Here is a 20,955-nt window from a genome sequence, read left to right as displayed (position 1 = left end):
GCCAGAGTCGTTGCAGCTCGATTTTTAGATCTTCGTATTTCACTAATTCTCTAGCTGCTTCTCCTCAATTCTGCTGTCCCCTGGGATTGCGATGTCTTTTTCTCCACAATCAGGATGTCTGGTGTGCTATGCTTCAGAATTCGGTCAGTCTGAAGTCGGAAGTCCCACAGTAGTTTTGCTTGCTCATTTTCGACCACTTTTTCAGGCTTATGATCCCACCAGTTCTTTGCCACTGAGAAATGGTAGTTCCGGCACAAGTTCCAGTGGATCATCTGTGCCACAACATCATGTCTATGCTTGTAGTCAGACATTATTATTATTATTATTATTATTATTATTATTATTATTATTATTATTATTATTACTACTACTACTACTACTACTACTACTACTACAGAAAAGTAAAGTTTAGTACTATCACTGTGTGTGGCTATTTCATTATGGAGTTAGAAAAGAATGTAGCTACTCAGTGGGTTATTTATCCAGCATACCATATCCAGAAACGTAACATAGAATATTTGGTAAATGTCATTACAGTATGAACCATACCTTAATTATATTAAATACTGTACTGCCTTATTGCTACATTTATTCATTTATATAAAACGTGGTCAAAAAAGAAAAGAAAAATCCTTTTCTTTCTAAAAATTTGAATTTTAAAAGTGATTTTTAAAAGCCCCCAGGTCAAAAAATAATGGCATGGATGTGAGAACCATAATCTGCCTCTGAGAATCCTTCCCCCAAATTTAATCACACATACAAAGCAGCCCTTTCCTTCATGTAAGAAAAAAAAACTAATGAAAGTTATTTATAATAACTATTATTAATGAAAATAATAAATAACTGTCATGTACTAATGAAGTATGTAGTTTTTGTTGATTGCAATGTGTTCTTTTTGTTTGGTGACAATGGAAGGGGCTTATTAAGAAACATTGCATTGTCCCTATGTCAAGAGATTTGCAGCTGAAGCAATTAGAAGGATTCTTGAAAGGCTCCCATAGATCCATCAACCAATGGAAGTGTATTTGAACTGTAAACAGAAGCTGAGGTTACCATGGTATGCTCTTCTGCCAACCAACTATTGATATTCTTGGCAAATAGCGTGTCTGGGGAAACACACTGTTGCTCTGACTCCTTGGAGCAAAGTAACTTTTCCTCAATATGGCTTTTCCAAGTCCTTTTTCCAAGGTAAAGGATTTGGATCTCTCAATTCGCTCCGCCAGGTATGTTTAATCATTGGTTGCTATACGTTATTAGTGACTTGGCATTGAGATTTTTGTTAGATTTTTGCTCAAAACGCCCTGCAGGATGTTCTTACAGGATGTAAAGCAGAGCAACAAACCTTTTCAGGTGTACTTAAATTTCTCAGATGTATTTGACTTACAATCTGAAGCCTGGGATTCAGCAGACATAGGTACCGACTGTAATCTCAAAACCGCAGCATGGCTTGATGCTTGCAGTAGTAAAGCTGTCAAACAATTAAACACAAAAAGAACATTGCAAGCAAGTAGAAAGTCTTTAAAATGAATTTGTCATATTTTGGTGGTGCTATAATAGCTGCTGGGTGGTGTGTTTTTGCTTTTGTAAATTTAGAATCTTTATGTAACATGTTTCTGTTATTAACTCTGGATTCTGTTAAGTTTTACACTAATTATTGCACTGCTTTTGGGGGTTTATATTCTGAAAGGCAACCTAAAAGGATTTTTAAATACATGCTTATTCAAACAACTCTGAACTTTAGAAATGGAATTGATAGGATATTTTATAGTTGGCTATTCTTAGAAATTACCAGGTAAAATATGTGGGCATGCCAAGACTCCTCGGAGATGGACATTCTGAAGAACATTTATGTTCAAGAAATATAGGAAGGGAAGATATGCCCATGGGATATCAGAAAAGGGATCGTACTCTTATGAAGTTCACAAAAACTACATATTTCCATGAAGGATTTGATTTTTTTTTTCAGAATTTTTTTTTTTTTGCTCTGAGCATGCACAGAAGGAAAATTATCCCTCTGCTCATGCGCAGAAGGAAAATTGCGCAAGGGGACGCATGCAGGACACTGGTAGGAAGGGGTGGGTTCCTCCTACCTTCCTACCGGTGTGCTGCGTGCGTCCCCTCGTGGCATTTTGCTTCCGCGCATGCGAAGAGGAATGATTTTCCTTCTGTACATGTTCAGAGAGCAAAATAAATTGCTGAAAATTAGGAAAAAATGATGGGGCCGTACAGGGACCGGCAAAGATAGCACCGGAGCCATCAGGTGCAAATTGTGCAATTGGCAGGCTACTACTAGAGGGGCGCACCAAACCGCACCGGTAGAAACTCACCTCTGACGAGCATACTTAAAGGCAGAATACTTACAACATAATATAATATAATATAATAATATTATTTTATTTTACTTATTCATTCATTCATTCATTTATTTATTTATTTATTTATTAGATTTGTATGCCGCCCCTCTCCGTAGACTCGGGGCGGCTCACAGCAATGATGAAAACAATATATAATGACAAATCTAATAGTTAAACTCTAAAATAACAATAATACAGTACATTTAAAAAGACTAAAAAACAAGAAAGCCCAATATATTAAAAAAACCATACATACAGTCATATCATACACAGAAAACTACATAGGTAGGCGGAGATGTTTCAATTCCCCCACACTTGATGACAGAGGTGGGTTTTAAGGAGTTTACGAGGGTGGGGGCAGTTCTAATCTGTAGGGAGCTGATTCCTCTGGGTCCTGCCAAACGACATTGTTTAGTTGATGGGACCCGGAGGAGACCAACTCTGTGGGACCTAACCGGTCGCTGGGATTTGTGCGGCAGAAGGCGGTCTTGTAGATATCCTGGTCCGGTGCCATGAAGGGCTTTATAGGTGATGACCAACACTTTGAATTGTGACCGGAAACTGATCGGCAACCAATGCAGACTGCGGAGTGTTGGAGTAACATGGGCATATTTAGGAAAGCCCATGATTGCTCTCACAGCTGCATTCTGCACAATCTGAAGTTTCCGAACACTCTTCAAAGGTAGCCCCATGTAGAGAGCGTTACAGTAGTCGAACCTCGAGGTGATGAGGGCATGAGTGTCTGTGAGCAGTGACTCCCGGTCCAAATAGGGCCGCAACTGGTGCACCAGGCGAACCTGGGCAAACGCCCCCCTAGCCATAGCTGAAAGATGATGCTCTAATGTTAGCTGTGGATCGAGGAAGACGCCCAAGTTGCAGACCCTCTCCGAGGGGGGCAATAATTCCCCCCTCCCAGGGTAATGGGTGGACAGATTGGATTGTCCTTGGGAGGCAAAACCCACAGCCACTTCGTCTTGTCAGGGTTGAGTTTGAGCTTTTGACACTCATCCAGACCCCAACAGCATCCAGGCACTGGCACATCACTTCCACTGCTTCGCTGACTGGACATGGGGTAGAGATGTACAGCTAGGCATTATCAGCTTACTGATGATACCTCACCCCGTGCCCTTGGATGATCGCATGCATAGTGCCAGAACTCGGTTTTTCTACATGCTCAGAAGTAATTTAGTAGAAATGATATATTGTTATAATAAAAGAAATGAAAAGTATGAAGTGAATGGGAAATACTTTTTAAAATTTTGAAAATATAACCCTTCCTCCAATGTATATTTATATACGGTAGTTATAATTAGATCAAGATTTGATATGGTTATCTTTTCTTTCCTTCCTGGGATACAAAGAGAAGTAAATTTGGAAATTTCTTTTATTAAGGGAAGCTACGATAAAATGAGGGTTTTAAAAGGTAAGAATGAGTTTAAGTAAGAATATAAGAAATGGATTGTAGCACGACGGCACAGTTTTGGTAGATAAACAGCAAATAGCCATGAGAAATTGAGATAGCTAATAGCACTTTGAATTCAAACCATGACGATGATAGGACTTGAAAAGGTGGTAGCACAGGATGAATGATATGTATCAGAATAAATTAGATAAATAATTAGGAAATTTGGATTAAGAATTTGGCATTTGATATTATATTGTATTGTATTTTAATTTGAGGTATGTGAATTTGAATCTCTGTAAGGTGTGGAAAAACAATAAAAATGTATACCCACCCACCCCAAAAAAGAAGTAATTGTTTTTTAAAAATAAAAATTCAAAAACAAATTTTTTTAAAAGATGGCAGCACCTATCCGACTGATCTGGTTTGGTGACGTCATCATGATGTCACCAGTGGGTCACTACCAGTTCCAATGAACTGGTCCAAACCAGGAGGAAGCCTCCCCTGTTATGTCTGAATATAAAGTTAAGCATTATAGAGACTTTTTGTAAAAGACACTGAGAAATTCATTCAGAGATCAGCATGGATTACTTTGTCCTACACCGCCCTCTTTTGGCCAAGATCTGTTTGGCAATTTTGGGCTGTTTACAATTAAAAGGACGTTTAGCTACATGAGCATTGTAAAAGAGGCTGTTTGAAAGTCTTGTATGACTTTTCCCTTCGCAAACAATTTTCAAGGTCTACATGAAAACATCTCTCAATGCGTGCATGTTGGGAAATATTTTGTGAGGAGATGCTCTGGCAATTGCAGCTGCGTTTTCTTTTCCTAGTCTCCATGTTTTAAACATCCGCTTCCTCCAAACTCCAGGAAACAATTGGACAGTGTGGTTTGGAGAAATGAAAACAAAAGCTCCCTTTTTATGACTCTGCAATGCCTTAATCTGAGGTAGGATCAGGGTGACTGGATGGAAGCTGAGCGTTTACTATCCGGATGCCCTTCCTGATGCCACATGGAGTTCACAGCAGATTTATTTATTTTATTTTTCAAATGTATAGGCCGCCCTTCTCCCAGCAGACTCAAGGCAGCATACAACAATGAAATGATTACAAAATTAAAATGCCCCAATACATAGAATACAAACGAGTAGAAAAATGAAAACCCAATGTAAGCAAAATACAATCATCACTCATTCATACTACTGCCCAGAGTGGAAAACTATCACTCAACAGCATCAGGCCTGCCAGCATAGGTGTGTTTTCAAAGCCTTTCAGAAGGCGAGGAGAGTGGGGGAAGGAGTTGGTTCGAGGACTGGAGCCACAACAGAGAAGGCTCTTCCCCATGGTCCTGACAGCCAGCACTGTTTGGCTGACAGGACTCGGAGAAGGCCCACTCTGGGCCTTAATTTAGCTTTACGCCCAAAGAGGGAAACATCTGCCACTACCCAGGATTGAACACTCAGCCTTCCGAGTGGGGGGTGAGAGTCTACGCCACTAGGGGGGTGAGAGTCTTCGCCACCATGCTGCTCAAATTGGACAATGTGTTTTGGGGAAATTAAAATGACTATACAGTGAACCCTCGATCATCGCGAGGGTTCCGTTCCAGGACCCCAAGCGATGATCGATTTTTCGCGAAGTAGCGGTGCGGAAGTAAAAACACCATCTGCGCATGTGCAGATGGTGTTTTTACTTCCACCGCCGCCCGCCCTTCGCCCGCCCACCCCGTTGCTCGCGCCTGGGGTTTCCTGGGGAGCGAAGCCGGGGGTTCTCCAAGCGCGCGCGCGTTGCTGGGGCCGCTCCCCAGCTGGGGGACCGAAGCCGGGGGTTCTCCAAGCGCGCGCGCGTTGCTGGGGCCGCTCCCCAGCTGGGGAGCGGATCTGGGGTTTCCCCAAGCGCGCGCACGTTGCTGGGGCCGCTCCCCAGCTGGGGAGCGAAGCCGGGGGTTCTCCAAGCGCGCGCGCGTTGCTGGGGGCCGCTCCCCAGCTGGGGAGCGGATCTGGGGTTTCCCCAAGCGCGCGCGCGTTGCTGGGGCCACTTCCCAGCTGGGGAGCGGCCCCAGCAACGCGCGCGCGCTTGGAGAAACCCCGGCTCCGCTCCCCAGCTGGGGAGCGGCCCCAGCAATGCGCGCGCGCTTGGGGAAACCCCAGATCCGCTCAGCTGGGAAGCGGAGCTAGGCTGTCCCAAGCTCGCGCGCGCCACCCGCCTGCCCACGCTGTTGCCAGCTCCGCTTCCCAGCTGGGAAGCGGAGCTAGGCTGCCCCAAGCTCGCGCGCGCCGCCCGCCCGCCCACGCTGTTGCCGGCTCCGCTTCCCAGCTGGGAAGCGGAGCTAGGCTGCCCCAAGCTCGCGCTCCAGCCCACCGCCGCTGGGGTCTTACCGGGGCAAGAGGGGGAAGACCCAGGGAAGCCTCTGCCCGGCGGGGAAACTCCACCATCTACGCATGGTGGAAGGGCACGCATGCGCAGATGGTGGAGTTTACTTCCGGGTTGAAAACTAGCGAAATAGCCCTTTCGCGATCCTTGAGGACGCGAAACTCGAGGGTTCACTGTATATATATTTATTCAATTTTTATGCTGCCCTTCTCCTTAGACTTAGGGCAGCTTACAACATGTTAGCAATAGCACTTTTTAACAGAGCCAGCATATTGCTCCCACAATCCGGGTCCTCATTTTACCCACCTCGGAAGGATGGAAGGCTGAGTCAACCTTGAGCCGGTGATGAGATTTGAATGGCTGACCTGCAGATCTACAGTCAGCTTCAGTGGCCTGCAGTACACCACTCTACCTGCTGTGTCACCCCGGCTCTGTTCTCTAAGATAGAAGTGTGGGTTTCCTTGCATCTATGAGGGTACAGATGCAAAGAGTTTTTCGATCTTGGCAACTTTCATGTAATACTGGGAGTTGAAGGGCATGTAGCTTGCTGAAGTTGAAAAACGATGAGGAGGAGGAGATGATTAGGAGGAACTTAAAAATTTAGCCAATCCCTCCAGCAATTGTCTTTATTGAGCACACACCTTCTGTCCATGATGAATATTCATAGCAAGGAGTCTGGTCTCCAATGGAGACAGTAAACAAACGGGGTTAATCCAGACTCCTTGTGTCTTTTGTTTCATCTCTGCAAGAAAAGCCCAGCAATTCAAGGGGGAAGAAATCCTTTTAGTAAAGGAAAAAATCTCTTTACCTTCCATTGTCTGTTGTTACAGTATTTAGAAAGCTTTAGAATGCAGCGTGGATCTTGGAAACAACAAAGAAAGACATTACTTTTATTTCTGGAACATATATATATATGCAGATTATTTCATAGCCGCTGAGGCTTTAAAAAAAAAAACTTACTGAAACTTCTTTCAAGTCCTTGTCAATGTGTCAACTGTGCAAAAATAGACTGCTGGGTCCTCTCTAAAGTGTGATCTGAAATCACATAGGAAACTTCTGAAATTAATCATGCGTTTCCTTTGCTCATTTAACATTCATGTCAAAATGTTGGTTGAGAAATTGCTGATTTGGTAAGCATACTGCATTCTGGCTAACACTCTCCCAAACTTTTTTTTAAAAACTGGGATGGTCCAATTTTAAGTATTCTAAACACTGTTCATACGATGGGAAGCAAAATCAACGGACTCGGAAGCACCACATCAACAGGGTCTCTGTTACCAGCCACCAGCTCTGCTGGAGATTTAGCCTCACATTCTTCACTTTCGTTGAACAGCAGGTCTGGAAAAAGCCCCCTTGTTACCTCCCAGAACTTCAGGAAGGCCTCAAGCAAAATCCATGGGGAAGGCCAAGAAGCTCTCAAGAGGGACCAAGTCCAACAAGACAAGATCTGGAGAGAGGCTGTGGAGGCTGAGAGGAAAGCGACCAAATATTGGTGAGTAACTCGGGAGTGTGTCTGTCTTAAAAAGCTTTGATATGACTTTGAAATTTGATTGCGCATGTGCTGATCTACGTAATGGTAGCATTGCCTGTGACTTTTACAGAATAAATGCAATGTAAAGTTAGAAAAAAAGAAGAGGGTTTTTAAAAAAGAAGTTATAGTTGAAAAGAAAGAGAAGAAATAGAAAATGGGAAGGAGAAAAGGCAGTATTTACACTAGACCTGGGCAAGGGGCAGCCAAGGGTCGCATCCGGGCCGCCTGCTATCTGTGACCGGTCCACGGAGGTCAGGGTCCACTCCAAGGCGAGGATGAAAGAGCTCACCGTGTCTGCCAGGACTCCTCCGGTTTCTGCTTTCCTGATGAATCATAAAGCAAACATTTAGGGGTCTGTAGAGTGGGTCTGGGTGTTTAGATCAGGCCAGGGTCTAAGTCTTTACAGTATTGGGTAGAACTAAGTTAATTATATTAGTGTGGCCCTCTAAAACCATCCCAATTTCTCATGCAGCCCCATGGCAAAATTAATTGCCCACCCCTGAATTATACAGTAGTTATAAAGGCAGTAGTCTTCGGAGAGGGGCAGCATACAAATATAATAAGAATAAGAACAAGAACAAGAATAAGAATAAATTGAAACCGACAAATGTTAAAAAGTTATGATATTTATGTAGTTACTTGCCAAGCCCATCTAAATTATATTAAACTAACCAAAATATCTTTACAAACCCTAAGGCATGTCACCAGAGGTGGGTTTCACATAATTTAACAACCAGTTCGCCCAAAATAGAAAATGTGAGCGAGCGCACCTTGCCCACATACATGCTGTGTCACAAAACATGGCAATTTGCTCGTGCACGCCATCTATGCATGCACGCGGCTTCAACAAACACAGAAATTTACTCATTTATTTATTTATTTATTTATTTATTTATTATTTAGATTTGTATGCCGCCCCTCTCCGAAGACTCGGGGTGGCTCACAACAAGATAGAACAAATCATAAATAATCCAAATAACTTTAAAATATTTAAAGATTTAAAAGAACCCCATATACTAACAGACACACACACAAGCATACCATGTATAAATTGAACATGCCCGGGGGAGGTGTTTCAATTCCCCCATGCCTGACGGCAAAGGTGGGTTTTAAGGAGTTTACGGAAGGCAGGAAGAGTAGGGGCAGTTCTAATCTCTGGGGGGAGTTGTTTCCAGAGAGCCAGTGACGCCACAGAGAAGGCTCTTCCCCTGGGGCCCGCCAACCGACATTGTTTGGTTGACGGGACCCGGAGAAGGCCCACTCTGTGGGACCTAATCGGTCGCTGGGATTCGTGCGGCAGGAGGCGGTCTCGGAGATATTCTGGTCCAGTGCCATGAAGGGCTTTAAAGGTCATAACCAACACTTTGAATTGTGACCGGGGAGTGATGGTGAAACATGGGCATACCTAAGTAAGCCCATGACTGCTCTCGCAGCTGCATTCTGCACGATCTGAAGTTTCCTAACACTTTTCAAAGGTAGCCCCATGTAGAGAGCATTACAGTAGTCGAACCTCGAGGTGATGAGGGCATGAGTGACTGTGAGCAATGAGTCCCGGTCCAGATAGGGCCGCAACTGGTGCACCAGGCGAACCTGGGCAAACGCCCCCCTCGCCACAGCTGAAAGATGGTTCTCTAATGTGAGCTGTGGATCAAGGAGGACACCCAAGTTGCGGAACCTCTCTGAGGGGGTCAACAATCCCCCCCCCAGGGTAATGGACGGACATATGGGATTGTCCTTGGGAGGCAAAACCCACAGCCACTCCGTCTTATCCGGGTTGAGTTTGAGTCTGTTGACACCCATCCAGGCCCCAACAGCCTCCAGGCACCAGCACATCACTTCCACCGCTTCGTTGACTGGACATGGGGTGGAGATGTAAAGCTGGGTATCATCAACATATTGATGATACCTCACCCCATGTCCTTGGATGATCTCACCCAGCGGTTTCATGTAGATATTAAATAGCAGGGGGGAGAGGACCGACCCCTGAGGCACCTCACAAGGGAGAGACCTCGGAGCCGACCTCTGACCCCCCACTAACACCGACTGCGACCGGCCAGAGAGGTAGGAGGAGAACCACTGGAGAACAGTGCCTCCCACCCCCAACCCCTCCAGCCGGCGCAGAAGGATACCATGGTCGATGGTATCGAAAGCCACTGAGAGGTCAAGGAGCACCAGGACAGAGGATAAACCCCTGTCCCGGGCCCGCCAGAGATCATCCATCAACACGACCAAAGCAGTTTCCGTGCTGTAACCGGGCCTGAAACCCGACTGCTGGGGACCTAGATAATCGGCTTCTTCCAAGGACCGTTGGAGCTGGAGTGCCACCACCTTCTCAACAACCTTCCCCATAAAGGGAAGGTTGGAGACTGGACGATAGTTATTAAGTACGGCTGGGTCCAGGGGAGGCTTCTTGAGGAGGGGGCGCACAAGCGCTTCTTTATAGAGTGTTGGAAAGACTCCCCTCCCCAAGGAAGCGTTGGTAATCTCCTGGGCCCAGCTCCGTGTCACCTCCCTGCTGGCCGAGACCAACCAGGAGGGACACGGATCCAGTAAACAGGTGGCGGAACTCACAGCTCCAATGGCCTTGTCCACTTCATCAGGTGTCACCAGATCAAACTCTTCCCAGACAGGTGGACAAGTATGTGCCCCAGTCACCTCGACGGACTCGTTGTCAGTCGACTCTGTTTTACAATTGGAGTCGAGATCGGCCCGGATCTGAGCAACTTTATCAGTGAAAAACGTGTTAAAATCCTCAGCACTGCTCTGCAAGGGCTCCCCAACTCCCCCCTGGTTAAGAAGGGAGCGGGTCACCCTAAACAGAGTGGCCGGGCGGGATTCTGCTGATGCAATCAAGGCGGCATGGTACGCGCATCTTGCCGCCTTGAGTGCCACTTTGTAAGTCTTAATAAAAGTTCTTACAAGTGTTCGATCAGATTCAGACCTACTCTTCCTCCATCGCTTCTCTAGACGTCTCTTTTGGCGTTTCAACTCCCGGAGCTCCTCGTTGAACCATGGGGCTCTACGGGGTCTAGCGCCACGGAGAGGTCGCAAAGGCGCAATCCAGTCAAGAGCCTCCGCCGCAGCCCTGTTCCAGGCCTCCGCAAGAGACTCCGCCGAACTGTGGACGAGTGCCTCTGGAATAACCCGAAGCGCCGTCTGAAAGCCCTCTGGGTCCATCAGGCGTCTGGGGCGGAACATCTTAATTGGTTCCGCCTCCCTGTGGGGAAGGATTGGAGCCAGGAAGTCAAGCCGTAGGAGAAAATGGTCTGACCATGACAAAGGCAATGCTTCTAACCCCCTTAGTCTCAGACCATTAGTCATGCACTACGTCCACGCATGCATGTGGTGTTAAAAAACACAGTGACATAGGACAGGATTGTGCCCAGGCGGGTGGGTGAGTCCACTCAGTCCACCCGCAGGTCGCCCAAATTGGTCCGAACCAGCTGAATCTCACCTCTGCATGTCACCACTTTTGAGCACCCCAAATGTTTGGAAATGTCCTAAGACAGGTAGTCCTTGACTTACAATTGAGCCCAACATTTCCATTGTTAAGCAAGGCAGTTGTTAAGTGAGTTAGCAGTTCGCTTTAACTACGACCTTTTGCCACAGTTGTTAAGTGAATGGCTACAGTTAAGTGAATCTGACTTCCCTCACTGACTTTGCTTGTCAGAAGCCAGCTGAGAAAGTTACAGCTGGTGATCATGCTTTTTGCTAAGTGCTAATTTGCTAAATTTTGATCACATAACCGTGGGGATATTACAATTATTATAAATGTAAAAACTGGTTATGTCATTTTTTTCAGTGCCTTTGTAACTTTGAAGGACCATAAACGATTGATTGTAAATCAAGAATTACCTGTAAATACTTTTATATCTTATCCTCTCTACTTAAAATTATATCATAATTCCTCAGCTCTCTTCCATCTTGAGGACTATGCTTGTCAATAGTTTCCTACTGGCTGAGGACCTTTTGGGACAGAAACAAAGCAGAGGAAATTGAACAATCCCTTGGGCATATATGCATACTCACCCACATATCCACACACATAAACATATTTATATCCCTGTTCAAACCAATGTTAAATAAAAATGAAAAATTCATCACATGCACTAAAAAAAGGCCACATGAAATGAAAATATAAAAAGGATTTTAAAAATTCTATAATTACAAATACAGTGATCCCTCGATTTGCGCGTTCTCGATTAGCGCGAAACGCTGCAACGCGGTTTTTCAAAAAATATTAATTAAAAAATAAGTCCGCGTTTTTTTTTGCTATACCACGGTTTTTCCCACCCGATGACGTCATACGTCATCACCAAGAGTCACTTCTCTGTCTCTTTCTCTTTCTTTCCTGTCACTATGCTTCAATCATTTTCTCATTTCTCTTTTTTCTCCCCTTTTTTCTATCATTTCTCTCTCTCTTTCTTCCTCTCTCACACTCTCTTCCTCCCTTCTCTCTCCCCCCCCCTCCACTTGCCCACGAGAAGAAAAAAAGCAACCTCTGCCGGGCAGCTCCCCTTGTGCCCCCGCTTTGTGCCTGCCTCTTTTGGGGATTTTTTTTTTCTTTTCTTTTTTGCGCTGGCGGCGGGAGCTGTTGGGGAGGGCTCTGCCGGGAAGGCCTCTCAGCTGCAGAGCCGAATGGGGGCGGAGGCAACAGCGGAGCCCGGCGCTGGGGCCATGCGAGGCTGTTCATCCAGGGGGGCGTGGACTGGCAAGTCGCCCTCCTTTCTCTCTCTTTCTCAAGATCGCTTGCCGCTTGCCTATTGCAGCGAAGGAGGCAAAGCAAGGCTCCAAGCTGCAAAGCGGCAAGCGATCTTTCCCCTTTGCCTGGGCGGCGGGAAGACCAAGGGAAGGTTCCTTCAGCCGCCCAACACCTGATCCGCTCCGCAGCGCGGCAGCAGCGAGGAGCCGAAGATGGGGTTTCCCCTTTGCCTTTACCCCATCTTCGGCTCCTCGCTGCTTCCGCGCTGCGGAGCAGATCAGCTGTTGGGCGGCTGAAGGAATCTTCCCTTGGTCTTCCCCGCCGCCCACACGCAAACTCCACCATCTGCGCATGTGCGGCCATGAAAAAAATGGCGCACATGCGCAGATGGTGGTTTTTACTTCCGCATCCAGTATAACGCGGAAATCGGTTAGCGCGGGAGGTCTTGGAACGTAACCCCCGCGCTAACCGAGAGATCACTGTACAGTAATACCTCATGATACGAACTTAATTGGTGCAAGGAGGAGGTTCGTAAGACGAAAGGTTCGTAAGACGAAACATTGTTTCCCATAGGAAACAATGTAAAGTCAATTAATCCGTGCAACCAACCCCCCCCCCCCGCAAAAAACGGCTTTCGGCGACTGCTGGGAAGCCGCACGGCTGTTTTAAAAGGTGACAGCCGGCCTGGGGGGCTTGCCAGCACCCCCCGAACCCGGGTTCGGGGTTCAGGGGGGTGCTGGGAAGCCCCCCAGGCCGGCTGCGACCTTTTAAAACAGCCGCGCCACTTCCCAGCTGTCTCCCGAAGCCGAATGTGGAAGTTCGGCTTTAGCGTTCGGCTTCAGGAGACAGCTGGGAAGCGGCACGGCTGTTTTAAAAGGTCGCAGCCGGCGGGGTTCATGGGGGTGCTGGCAAGCCCCCCAGGCCGGCTGCGACCTTTTAAAACACCCGCGCCGCTTCCCAGCTGTCTCCTGAAGCCGAACGCTAAAGCCGAACTTCCGCGTTCAGCTTCGGGAGACAGCTGGGAAGCGGCGCGGCTGTTTTAAAAGGTCGCAGCCGGCCTGAGGGGCTTCCCAGCAACCTCCCGAACCGAACCCGGGGTTCAGCAAAATTTTGCCTCTTCTTACGAACTTTGTTCGAGTTACGAACCGGCGTTCGGGAGGCTTCTGGGAAGCCCCGCCGCCCGGCTGTCACCTTTTAAAACAGCCGCGTGGCTTCCCAGCAGTCTCTGAACGCCGGTTCGTAACTCGAAAAAAGTTTGTAAGAAGAGGCAAAATTTTTCTGAACCCCGGGTTCGTATCACGAGTTGTTCGTAAGACGAGGGGTTCGTATCTTGAGGTACCACTGTATTCCAAGTTCACCAGAATATACACACGCATATACATATGTACTTATATATTTATTATATGTGGATGTTGTGAATATAATGATTAATTAAAAGTTGTGATTACAAGAAGTAGAATAAATTAATAGCAATATTAACTCTAATAAATAAGGTATGATCCACCTCATTCAAATCCCACACTAGTTAAGAATTGGAGATTATCTATCTATGTATCTATAGGGGGGAGGGCCTTCTCTGTTGCCACCTGGGGGGCCATGAATTAACAACTATCATGGCCAAATCATATGAATGATTGTATGCATGTAGTTGTGATTTCTTAGATTATGGGTTTTTAATTAGGGTTTTATACTTTTTAGATTTTAAATTTGACATATTTTTATTGCTTTTGTTTTAAATTGTTGTTGTAAGCTGCCATGAGTCCTTCAGGATTGGGCAGCATAGAAGTCGAATTAAGTATCTATCTATCTATCTATCTATCTATCTATCTATCTATCTATCTATCTATCTATCTATCATCTCTCTGTCTTTCTCTGTCTCTCTCTCTCCCTGTCTCTCTCTGGATTGGAATCAGCTCTAACATTGTGCATTTCTTTTAGGCCTTCTAATATTCACTTAAATTTTCATTTGTTTGGGACAATTATATTCACAATCATAAAATACTGTATGTTATCCTTTTACATTGAAGGTACCAGAACTGGAGTTTCCTAAAGGACTATGATCCCCTGGTAAGTTAAAATCCAAACATGCATATTAAAAGTATACTCACATGTTTGAAGCAAGTTTTTTATAATACAGTGATACCTCGTCTTACGAACTTAATTGGTTCCGGGAGGAGGTTTGTAAGGCGAAAAGTTTGTAAGACGAAACAATGTTTCTCATAGGAAACAATGTAAAACCGATTAATGCGTGCAAGCAAAAAACAAACAAACGCAAAAATGGTGCTCCGCTGGGTGCCGCCGCCCGGCTGTCACCTTTTGAAACAGCTGGGCGCTTCTAGGCAAAAGTTCAGGTTCGGGTTGGGGAGAATGGCGAGAAGCGTTGCCACCCAGCTGTCACCTTCCAAAACAGCCGCGGGGCTTCTCGGCGTTCTCCTGAACGACGAACCCGGAAGTTCGGCAAAAGTTCGGGTTTCGCAAAAGTTCGGGTTTGGGAGAACGCCGAGAATCACCACCGCCCAGCTGTCACCTTGCCAGAAGAGCCGTGGAGCTGTCGGCCGGTTGGGAGGCTCAAACGGAGGTGGGGAATCCCAATAGGGAATTCCAGGGGCAGAGCTTTGACGTCACGGAGATGTCCTTCCTGGAGTCCACGTTTTGGCCGGCCAGGAAGGACGTCTCCATGACATCAAAGCTCCACCCCTGGAATTCCCTATTGGGATTCCCCATCTCCATTTGAGCCTCCCGACCAGCCGACAGCTCCAAGGCTCTTCTGCAAAGGTGACAGCCGGACGGCAGCACTTCTCGGCGTTCTCCCGAACCCGAACGCCAAATCTGAACTTTTGCCAAACTTCCGGGTTCGGCATTTGGGAGAACGCCAAGAAGCCCCCCGGCTGTTTCGGAAGGTGACAGACAGGCGGCGGCGCTTCTCAGCGTTCTCCCGATCCCGAACTTTTGCCGAACTTCTGGGTTTGGCATTCGCAGCGGCGGGTTCGTAAGGTGAAAAAAGTTCGTAAGAAGAGTTTAGAAAATTCCGAACCCCAGGTTCGTATCTCAAAAAGTTCGCAAGACAAGGGGTTTGTATCACGAGGTACTACAGTGATCCCTCAAGTTTCGCGGTCTCGATCTTTGCGAAACGCTATATCGCGATTTTTCCACCCGATGACGTCACTCCCTTCCTTTCTCATCTTTCTTTCTCTCTCTCTTTCTCTATCTTGCTTCTTCCTCTCTCACACTCTCTTCCTCCCTCTCTCATCTCTTTCTTTCCTTCTCTCTCTTTCTCTATCTCTCCCCCTCTTGCTCTCGAGCGGCGGGCGGCACCCAGGGAAGGTTCCTTCGGCCGCCCAGCAGCTGATCTGCTCGGCAATGCAGTAGCAGCGAGGAGCCGAAGATGGGGTTTCCCCTTTGCGTGGGCAACGGGGAAACCCCATCTTCGGCTCCTCGCTGCTACTGCGCTGCCGAGCAGATCAGCTGCGGCGGGCGGACAAGCGGCGGACAAGCGGCGGCCGGACAAGCGGAAAAGCGGCGGACAAGCGGCGGGTGGACAAGCGGCGGAAAAGCGGCGGCCGGACAAGCGGACAAGCGGCGGACAAGCGGCGGGCGGACAAGCGGCGGGCGGACAAGCGGAAAAGCGGCGGGCGGACAAGCGGCGGAAAAGCGGCGGCCGGACAAGCGGTGGACAAGCGGGCAGGCAGGCAGCTCCTCAGCTGCTGGGTCTTCCCAGGTGCGGAAGTAAAAACACCATCTGTGCATGCGCGGCCATGGAAAAAGGGGCGCGCATGCGCAGATGGTGTTTTTACTTCCGCACCACTACATCCCGAAAAATCGATTATCGCGAGGGGTCTTGGAACGGAACCCTCGCGATAATAGAGGGATCACTGTACTGTATTTCCCAATTCAGGGACAGGTGGGGGTTGCACCAAACAATAGCACATTGCACAGAGCAGGAGATATGAAGTGCAAATAACAAACCCTTAAGAGACACCATGGAAAAATATTTAACAGGGATGAAAAGAAAGGAGAAGAGAGACGGAGATAATGAGATGAACAAAAGTCTCCCGAAAGCTAAGATGAGGAAATAGGACCAAGCGAATGTAGCGCTTGGCTTCACTGTGACTACGATGGGAGACGAGGAAAAACCGCCATGTTGATTGGGTCTAAAAATGTTGGCAGCGGACCACATGAAGCCAAATACATTAAGGTGTCATTTAAACACATTACACCCCAATCACGCTGATAAGCCGCTTGCGTTTTTTCAGCAAAAATATGCTGAATATTGCAAACCATCATCCCAGCTGATAGTTGGGGGGGAGGGGGCAAAATGTTTACTTCTTCCTAAGGGAGGGGGCATAACAGAAAATAATTGAGAACCACTGTTTTATAGGAACATTTTTCATCTCATTTGATTTTCTGTTGGGTTGAGTGGTTATCTGTGCTGCTATACATGGACAGGACAAAGCTTTCTTTTCTTTCCTCTTCTTTCTGAAATTGTCACAAGATCTGGAAGCTGCCCACTATTATTCAGGCTAGAAGAAAAGCAGGTGTCCCCCCCCCCTCTCTGTTTCTCATCTCCAAAAATCTAGCATCCAAACAGTCTAAGGAGTGAATTCAATGTGTCTCAGCCAGTCATTCTGATTTGGACCAAATGACCTGCGCTTTAAGACAGGAAGGGTTAATAAATAACCACGCATTAATAATATTTCAAAAACATTTTAGAATATGAAAAATTGAATGCTTTTGATGACACTGTGCAGGTGACTAAATAAAAAGTATTGCATTAGAGTTGAGTGAACTGTGTTTTAAAATATTGCTAAATGTTCTTTGAAAGGCATGTACATGATTGTATTATCTTTATTGCAATGATTATCTTGTACTGCAAGTTTTTCTTAATTAACCAGATTAGCAGTTTGATTACAGCCACAGAATTTTTCATACAAGATAAAATTGACTTTGGGTCATTATCATAAAATACTGGCAGAAACAAAAGCCATTAAAACAAGGTAATTTCCTGAATGGTTATAACAAATGTGTGGAAGCCAGAACTATCTGGGTGAGTTCTTCGGGATTGGGTGGCATAGAAGTCTAATTAAATAAATAAATAAATAAATCTGTGTGTTTTTGTTATGATAGCTAAATCCTGGATAACTTTGGTCAGCTCCAGTAAAATACTTCTAATATTATTGCATTTATTCTTGAAATCTTTCTTAATTCTCAATGGAACTGATTATGTGCAATATATCAATAGAAGCATTTCTTATTAAACTTTTATTCACATAAATAACTGAATTATATTTCTTTTAGGGCAAGAAAAAAGTGTCTGCCCAACTTCCTGAATATATATCAATATTTTCGGACAAAATTCCCAATACCACCAACCACGTTATTGGAAGCAGAATGAACACTGAGCTTGGTAAAACACTGATAAAAATGGACTATTTCCTCAATTATGGAAGAAGAAAAACAAAAACCGAGCAAGAACTCCAGCCTTCCTAGAACTAAACAGAAATCTTACTGTTAAATAAGTGCTTATTGTACTTTTTGAAATAGGATTAATGTCAAAAACTTTGTGCATTTATCCTTTCACACTTACTGGTAATTCTTCCCAGACTGATCAGTAATGATATTTAGCAAATTAAAATTGATAGCAAAGTTTGCTAATATTATCCTTGAGCACGGTCATATGTAAACACTAACCTCTACGGTTTCAATGTTTAGAAAATAGTGGCGCTGCATTGCAGTCTTGAAAACGAAAACTGCAGGAGGCTGTGAAGAGGTCCATTTTCTTTCTTTTTTTCATTCTGTAGGAAAACTGTATTTCTTCCACCAAAAGTAAGCCTGAAATTGTATTGCGGATAACAGGGCTGATCTGTTATATATTGCAAGGACTTGTTAGACATTGTTATACAATGGCCAGAGCCCATTGTAACAACATTGCCAAAAGACACCAAGAACATTAGTGCCCATTGTTAGAGCCCATTGTAACAACATTGCCAAAAAGGCACTAGATTGTTAATCTAATCTTGTGTAGCTTCTTTTCTGGCAATAGTACACTCCTAACCAGAGCATACAAAACATAGACCAATTCTTGAATACAGCTCACCCATATGGAACCCGCAACTGCATATTGGACATTAATTACAATTGGGAGAGTCCAGAAATATTTCACAAGAAGAGTCCTCCACTCCTCTACTTGCAACAGGATACCTTATTCCACCAGACTTGAAATTTTGGGATTAGATAGTTTATAGCTACATTGTCTTCGATCTGACCTAAATGTAGTTCGTAAAATCATCTGCCACAATGTCCTACCTGTCATTAAATACTTCAGCTTCAACTGCAACAATATACGAGCACACAATAGATTCAAACAGATACAAACTCAATATAAACTGCTCAAAGCTCAACTGTAGAAAATACAATTTCAGCAACAGAGTGATCAATGCCTACCTGACTGTGGTTTCTTCCCCAAACTCCAAAACCTTTAACCTTAGACTGTCTAAAGTCGACCTCACCTCATTCCTAAGAGGTCTGTAAGGGTTTGCATAAACACACTATTGTACCTACTGTCCCTATCTTACTGTCCTATTGTCCAAATTTACCTGTACCTACTTTGCTTTTATTTATTTTATTTATTGGTTCATACCAATATCGGCTATCTTGTATATGTTTTGACAAACAAACAAACAAACAAATAAATACTTGGCTGGACATCAAATATATCTATTTGGGTTCTGCATATGGATTAGGGCAGTGTAGAAGGGAGGAGTCATCCAGAACACTCTGGAGATTGTCAGAGCAATGCCCTGCAGATAGCCAGATGTGAAACCTTACTTGTGAGGTTGAATGTTAGGGGTCAATTCAAATTGCTGCAGCTAAATCAGCCACCCTAGTTCAGAGCAGCTTCTCTGACTGAGCTGCTTAATGCTGTGGCTGTGCCAATTGCACCCGTCCCTGAATTGAGAAGTCCTACTCACAGTCATGTAAACTTTCCAACCAGAGACAATCTCTTCTGTCCTTAATCACATTTGGCCAAATAAAAGTGTTCTGTTCTGTTCGTAACTAACAATCTAATGAAACAATTCACTTAAGCTTATGTCTTTTAACAAAATTTGTTACAATATTTGGAAAAGATGCCACCGGACACCTGATTTTTGCAGCCATTGACAAACATAATTCTTCCCTTACATTATCCAGAATGTCAGTATCATAGATTGTGATGTATGGTGTATTATAGTAAATATGGGTTACTTTAAGCAAACCATTATCGCACAACAGCTTCCAACCATTTCAGATGTAATAAAATAATCCCACGTGGACAGCAAAGCGCTACCTACCGGTACGCCTCCTCAGTGCTTCCTGAGGCTGGGGGGGGCTGTGTGCCCCTGCTGCGTTCATGTGCCCACCATGAGATTTTGCTTCTGCGCATGCAGCCGAAGCAAAATCTTCCTCGATTTCGGTGATTTTCACTGATATTTTTGCTTCCGTATGAGTAACAAGATGATTAAAGGCCTGGAGACTAAAGCATATGAAGAATGGTAGCAGGATTTGAGATTGAGCTAGTCTAGAGTAAAGAAGGACTAGGGAGGACATGATAGCAGTATTCCAGCATTTGAGAGTCTGTCACAAAGAGGAGGCGATCAATTTATTTTTCCAAAGCATCAGAAGGCAGGACAAGAAACAATAGATGGAAACTAATCAAGGAGAGAAGCAATCTGGAATTAAGGAGAAACTTCCTAACAGTGAGGATGATTAACCAGTGGAACAGCTTTGCCTTCAGAAGTTGTGGGTGCTTCATCACTGGAGGTTTTTAAGAAAAAACTGGGCAGTCACTGGTCTGAAATAATATAGGAACTTGCTCCCTTCCAGCTCATTCTAACAAATCTAATACTGTAGGACACCAGGTGGCAGATGATTTCTAGGCCTGCTCGATAAGCACATCAGAAACAGTGAAAAGATTTCCTTGCTCCGGATGTTTCAGAATGTTGCGGTTTCAGAAATGCAGTTGTTCTCTTAAGGAAAACGCTGCAGATAGATTTAAGCTACGCTAATGATGCCAGGGAATTGGATTTTAAAAAAAGCTCTCCAATTAAAGAAAACACAATTTGGAGTTGGAACTCAGATAAGAACACATCCTGGCACATTGGGTGAAGGGTTCCCCCCCCCCAAAAAGTCTCTAGGTATATGCAAAGTACAGCTGCTTCTACCTGCAGCAAATAAGAATAAGAATGGGTGAGATAGGGGAATGGAATGGAATAGAATAGAATTACATAATAGAACAGAATAGAATTCTTTATTGGCCTGGTGTGATTGGACACACAAGGAATTTATCTTTGGTGCATATGCTCTCAGTGTAGAAAAGATACATTCGTCAAGAATCATGAGGTACAGCACTTAATTTGATAAGATCAAGATAAAAAGTGTTAATACCACTTTGTAAGGACTTAGTAAGGCCACACTTGGAATTCTGCATTCAATTTTGGTTGCCATGATGCAAAATGGATGTTGAGAGTCTAGAAAAAGTGCAGAGAAGAGCAGCAAAGATAATTAGGGGACTGGAGGCTCAAACATATGAAGAACAGTTGCAGGAACTGGATATGTCTAGTTT

At 45.1% G+C, this 20,955-nt stretch overlaps 1 protein-coding gene across 3 annotated transcripts; it reads left to right on the top strand.

Moving 5' to 3' along the window:
• Positions 1-1,051: 1,051 nt before the first annotated feature.
• CIMIP5 (ciliary microtubule inner protein 5) lies at positions 1,052-19,065 on the top strand. Of its 3 annotated transcripts, none has more exons than XM_070732889.1 (4): positions 1,052-1,223; positions 7,457-7,615; positions 14,384-14,423; positions 17,652-19,065. In XM_070732889.1, exons 1-4 carry the CDS (start codon positions 1,162-1,164, stop codon positions 17,841-17,843), a joined length of 453 nt encoding a protein of 150 aa, XP_070588990.1. In that variant the 5' UTR covers positions 1,052-1,161; the 3' UTR covers positions 17,844-19,065. The 3 variants fall into 3 exon arrangements, with proteins under 3 accessions (XP_070588990.1, XP_070588991.1, XP_070588989.1); XM_070732890.1 differs by having other exon boundaries at positions 1,093-1,223; positions 7,460-7,615; XM_070732888.1 differs by lacking the exon at positions 1,052-1,223 and having other exon boundaries at positions 7,332-7,615.
• Positions 19,066-20,955: the final 1,890 nt, after the last annotated feature.

This window comes from Erythrolamprus reginae, chromosome 1 (genome assembly GCF_031021105.1).
Source record: "Erythrolamprus reginae isolate rEryReg1 chromosome 1, rEryReg1.hap1, whole genome shotgun sequence".
Classification (NCBI taxonomy): Eukaryota; Metazoa; Chordata; class Lepidosauria; order Squamata; family Dipsadidae; genus Erythrolamprus; species Erythrolamprus reginae.
The sequence above is the reverse complement of the archived record's forward strand: the minus strand, read 5'-3'. Positions and strand labels throughout refer to the sequence as shown.